Here is a 5,025-nt window from a genome sequence, read left to right as displayed (position 1 = left end):
TAACTTCCCAAAGGTCTGTTGTGCACAGATCTCAGTTGATAGTCAGGTTGCATGGGAGACCACAGCCTTATAAGATGCCAGGTTGTTTCATTATCCAGGTCTTGCCCTATATAAAGCTTTAAACACTGAAACCAGTCAACAGCCTGGCAGCTTCATCCTGCATCAATTGAAGTTTCTAGGCACTTTCCAGATCCACCTGTATCCAGATAGCCACACTCCTAGTGGAGATGTCAGGAGCCAGGCTAGCTTGGCCGTGTGATGTCACAGCATCATGGAATTGTAGAGTTGGAAGGGTCCCTGAGGATCATCGAGTCCAACTGCCTGTGATGCAGGAATATGCAGCTGCCCCATATGGGGATTGAACCTGCAACCTTGGTGTTATCATCACCATGCTCTAACCAACTGAGCTATCCAGGCAGTGGTGTGGGGCTTCATTACTCTTCTCAGTTTAATCTGAGTGCAGCTTTGCACAGGCACTTGGACTCAAGTGCTTTAAGGGGGATAGACTGTTGCATAGCATCCGAACCCCAAGCAATCATAAAATGTTGTGCACCAACGAGCCAAAGCTCTTCAGCCTTCCACGCAGTTCCCATCAGTCCAAGAAGTGCATTTAACATCATTTGTACCAAGGCGTAACCCTTTTACAGAGATACCTTGCGTTACTCACCAGCATCTCCCTAAAGTGATCCCCCATTAAGAAGTAAAAGATGGGGTTAATTACACTGTTCAAAAAGGCAATGGGCCTTGTAACAGTATAAATCATACTGATAAGGTCCTTGCCGCACGAGGGACGGCTCCAAGACTGCATCCGGGAGGCGATCCTAACATTGCGCATGATGTGATAGGGAATGAAGAGCAGAGAAAAGATGGCCACAGCCATGACGATCAAGGTGAGAGGTTTCTCTAGAGTCAGGGCAGCAGTGAGCTCTGCGCTGCGGCTTTTGATGAAGGCATGCGTTTTCCTGTAAAAATAGCACATGGCGCACAGTGGGATTATGAAGCCAGTGACTGTCAATATCATACTATAGATTAGGCTGTCTTTTGCAGCTCCTGAGCTTGCATAATCCATGCATATGCTACTGCTGCTATTACCAGTATTTTTCTGGTCATTGAGGAAAGTGAACATGGGTGTCAGTTCCAATGTAACCACGACCCATATGGCGATTGATAAAACAATAGCCGTGCTTTTCTTCTGCAGAAAGTGATTTCTGAAGGGATGCTTCATGAGCAGGTATCTGTCCATGCTGATAACGGTAAGAAAAAGGATGCTTGTATATAAGTTCACATGCAGGAGAAACCTGTTGGCTTGACACCAGTATTTCCCATAGAACCAATTCCCTTGAGAGTAACTCGACACCAGCAACGGGAGTGTGCAAAGGAATGAAAAATCCGACAGCGACAAGTTGAACAGGTAGATGTTGCCACTCCTCCAGGTTTTGAGGCAGAAGATGTACCCAAAAACAACAACGCTGTTGCCAATGATGCCAAATATGAACTCCATCGTGTACATGGTGGAAAGGTAGTACCTTTCCAGGGATTTCTCTCTATCCCAGCATTCTCTGATGTCACCTCCATCCTGGAAATGTAAAACAAATGTCAATTTTGTTTTTGTTTTTAAAGGCATTTACTTATTGCTTAGCTTACACAACCAGTGTGATTATTGCCTTGTCATATTCCTGCACTTTCAGTCATGCCAAATGTTAGATAAACACTTCAAGTTTATACAGTCCCTCTTCTTGCATAAAACAAATTTCATTGCAAAACTCTTCTCAAGAAAAATGAGGCACTGCCGTCTCTTCTGTTAGTAGACAATTTGGGGACAATGAACTTGAATCTGATGATCTTTGTATTTTCTTTGGTGTGTGTTTCAGCAGGAGAGAAAGAGACCTTTTTTAAAGGGGTGGATGTGAGATCACTTTCTTAGTGATCTTGAGTTTTCTAAACTTCTTTCTTAAGAGTCTCTGGGATCTGAAATACTCCCATAGCAGTCGTTCAGCAGGCACCAAGGAGAGAGGAGACCTCCAGTAAGATTCTCCTGCTTTTGCTGCTTCTGCTGCCACTGCCACCAGACCAGAAGGTGGGAGGGAGGGGCAGGATGGGAGGCTGAGGAAGTTCCTCTCTAGCTTTACTTACTATCTGAGACACGCTAGATTTAGGGTAGTGTGGGTGGTCCCCTCACACGGGCTGTCATGCTGAGGAGCTACAAAATAGAGAAGAACCATAATTAAGAAGATCCATTTGGGGCCACCAAATTTTGGGCTTGCACAGGATGTCATCCTATGAAGGAGTCTGTCCCTGATCTGAGTTGCTGCCGTTGTGCCTGCTTCAGATTGAAGCCATACATGAGAAATCACCAAGTTTTGTATTCTGAACCAGGAACCTGTGACGTTGATTTCCTTGCTCGCCAGAAACCCTATAGCTTTGAGGAACTCCTTGGAAGGGGGTTTGTTTTGTTTGTATCAAGCATGGCCTAATCTAACTGAGACTGGAAAGAACCTTCCTCTGTTCTGTCTTAGGACCAAATTTAATGTGCCATCTGTCATTTAGTTTGACCTTGCAAATATGATTTTGTTAAATAAATGGCTGGCACAGGAAAGCAGTGAGCCAAATTAGGTCCATGTAGGGGGAGGGGGCTTTAACCCTTTGACCCCCCCCATGCTTACTATTTCCAATGAGAAGAACACTCTCATGGTGACCGTTGGAGTTTTCTTCCCATTACAAAGAGCAGGTGCAGGGGATGGAGAGATGGAAATTCATTGGGGGGTGGGAGGTTTCCAATCAGTTTATGTTTAAAGGCAAATCAAATTTTACTTTCCAAAACAACATGAAACCCAAAATACAGTAATCCTTCAAAAATTTACACAGATCCAAATTTTGTGATGCAGTGCTGCACCTGAATGATGTTTACAAAAAACCCATTTATTAGGGGAACTTGTTCATAAAATTTATATATTTGTGAATATAAAATACAAAATGCTATGTATATGGGGAAATTTCTTGCAAAAATTAGTCAAAAGTGCATACAAAACTTTTTAAAAAACCAAACAAAAATGTGGATGAATTTTCACAGGATATTTTTTTTAAGAAAATGCAAATTGCTGCAGAACAATGAGTTGTTGTGCAAATTAATTGCTGCAAACAATTTAATAAAAAAACCCAAAAGAAATTAACTCAAAGACTGAAGCACAATTTAAAACTCAATGTGTTGTATCCAACATTCATCAGATTCACAGTAGAACCACTGAAATAAACAGACACATTCATTGATTCAGTGTGTTTACTATGACTAATGCTGGATATTAAATTAACACACTGATTTCAGTGGGAACTTGTGCAGCTAGCTTACTCTGAATCCAACTCAATATCTGCACATTGAGAAGTTTGTTTGTTTTTTTCAGAGCCTAAAGTATCTGTAGTAAATGAATTTGAATAAACAGTGGGCCGAACAAAGATAATAAAATAAGAACTTGCAGAAACAAGTTCTGCTGATCCTCAATTAAAATGTGTTTTAAAACAAGATGTCTTCTGAAAATTAGTTTCTTAGACAGGTACCTTGCAACTTATTTGCATTTAACTTGTGCACATTTGGCTTTATGCTCTTGGCAAAATAAAATAATGATAATAATTTAAAAGAGGGTGGAAAGGGAGGAAAAAAACATTGGCATTCCCACCTGTCATTGCACCCAATGTGTTTTGACTGTATACAATTTTGGCTTTAGGCTCTATCCCTGGAATGTAACCCCAGCGAAAGTTGAAAGTCGCCTGTACATCAAAAGAATGACTAGAAAGAAATGTGTAATGTAAAGAACTGCATATGTATATTACAGACACACACACACACACACACACACACACACACACACACGCCCCAGTCAAGAGATTGATAAAAGGCTTTTCTCTTGTGCCTGTACCTGTGAATAAACTGCACCTAGCTGTAGACTGGCTTCTATGACTGGTCTGTGTTGGAGGAGATCCTTGCAATGTCAGTCAAGAGGTTATTCGTGCATCACCAAATTGCTAGATCTGATGTCTCCCAGGTGATATTTGAGCAACACCAGTACAAATCCACCCCATGCAGAAAACTAGTCCAGTGCACAAATATTATTCCTTCTGTTGATGTACAACTGTGAAAAGAATTGGGTGTGTAGTCTTGCAGTCAGTTTATCTCCTAGATTAATGTTTTTCTGTACACAACACAGATGGAAATGCTACCGCAAGTACAAGGTTTAACTAGTATACATATATATATATATATATATTGTAATGGGTGTTTGCAAGCAATGTTAACATCCATTACAAAAAAAAGGAAATATCCAGCAAATTCCTTATTAAGAACAATATAAGCAATAAGATCACTTGGATCACTTAGGTTTTATAAAGTAGCCTGCAAAAACCAACATAGCGCTTGTAATATCCAGGATAAAATTCAAAGACAGGGATTCTCCCCTTTACTAATTTTGGTTAACTTGTTTACATATATTCAATCATAATTACAAGGTATAGGAAACAATCTGCAAAAATTCTATATAATAAACTGCAGGATATCCAGCCTTTTCCACTTTGCTTACTACTTACCATTCTGTAGAATGGGTATTGTCTCTTACTAGGCTCTTAGTTGAACATCATCTCTCTGCTGAAAGGTTCAAGTGAAGTAGAACGTAGCTCAACATAGCCATGCCTCATTTACATAATATTCAGCACATGGTTAATGATTCAAGGATTCCGGAAACTCGTTTGACTGAGAAAGATGTGCAGGCAGTTCCACTGGAATAGAAGGTATTGCGAAATCCATTCTGAGTCGACTGGTGAAATAATGGAAATATTATCCCTTCTAATGGCCTGCTGAAATCTTCCTGGTGCTCACTTTCCAAAAACCTTTTCTTTAGACAGCGTGTGCTGAGAGTTCCTGTTATTTAAAAAGGAAACTAAAACCAGTATTTGAAAATGCCTATAAGGGGTGGGGGGTGGGCGGGAAATGACTTTGCGACTGAGTCATAAGATGAAGTGCAACTTACTCAAATGCTA

General features: G+C 40.7%; 1 protein-coding gene across 1 annotated transcript; it reads right to left on the bottom strand.

Moving 5' to 3' along the window:
• Positions 1 to 420: 420 nt before the first annotated feature.
• Positions 421 to 4,784, bottom strand: SUCNR1 (succinate receptor 1). Its single transcript, XM_033148134.1, has 2 exons — positions 4,576 to 4,784; positions 421 to 1,576 (listed from the first exon to the last, which is right to left on the bottom strand). The coding sequence occupies exons 1-2, from the start codon at positions 4,576 to 4,578 to the stop codon at positions 617 to 619; spliced, it is 963 nt and encodes a 320-aa protein (XP_033004025.1). The 5' UTR covers positions 4,579 to 4,784; the 3' UTR covers positions 421 to 616.
• Between the last annotated feature and the right edge of the window lie 241 nt (positions 4,785 to 5,025).

The sequence above is a fragment of the Lacerta agilis genome, chromosome 5 (assembly GCF_009819535.1).
Source record: "Lacerta agilis isolate rLacAgi1 chromosome 5, rLacAgi1.pri, whole genome shotgun sequence".
Taxonomy (NCBI): Eukaryota; Metazoa; Chordata; class Lepidosauria; order Squamata; family Lacertidae; genus Lacerta; species Lacerta agilis.
Note: the sequence above shows the minus strand (reverse complement) of the source record. Positions and strands in the feature narration are given on the sequence as shown.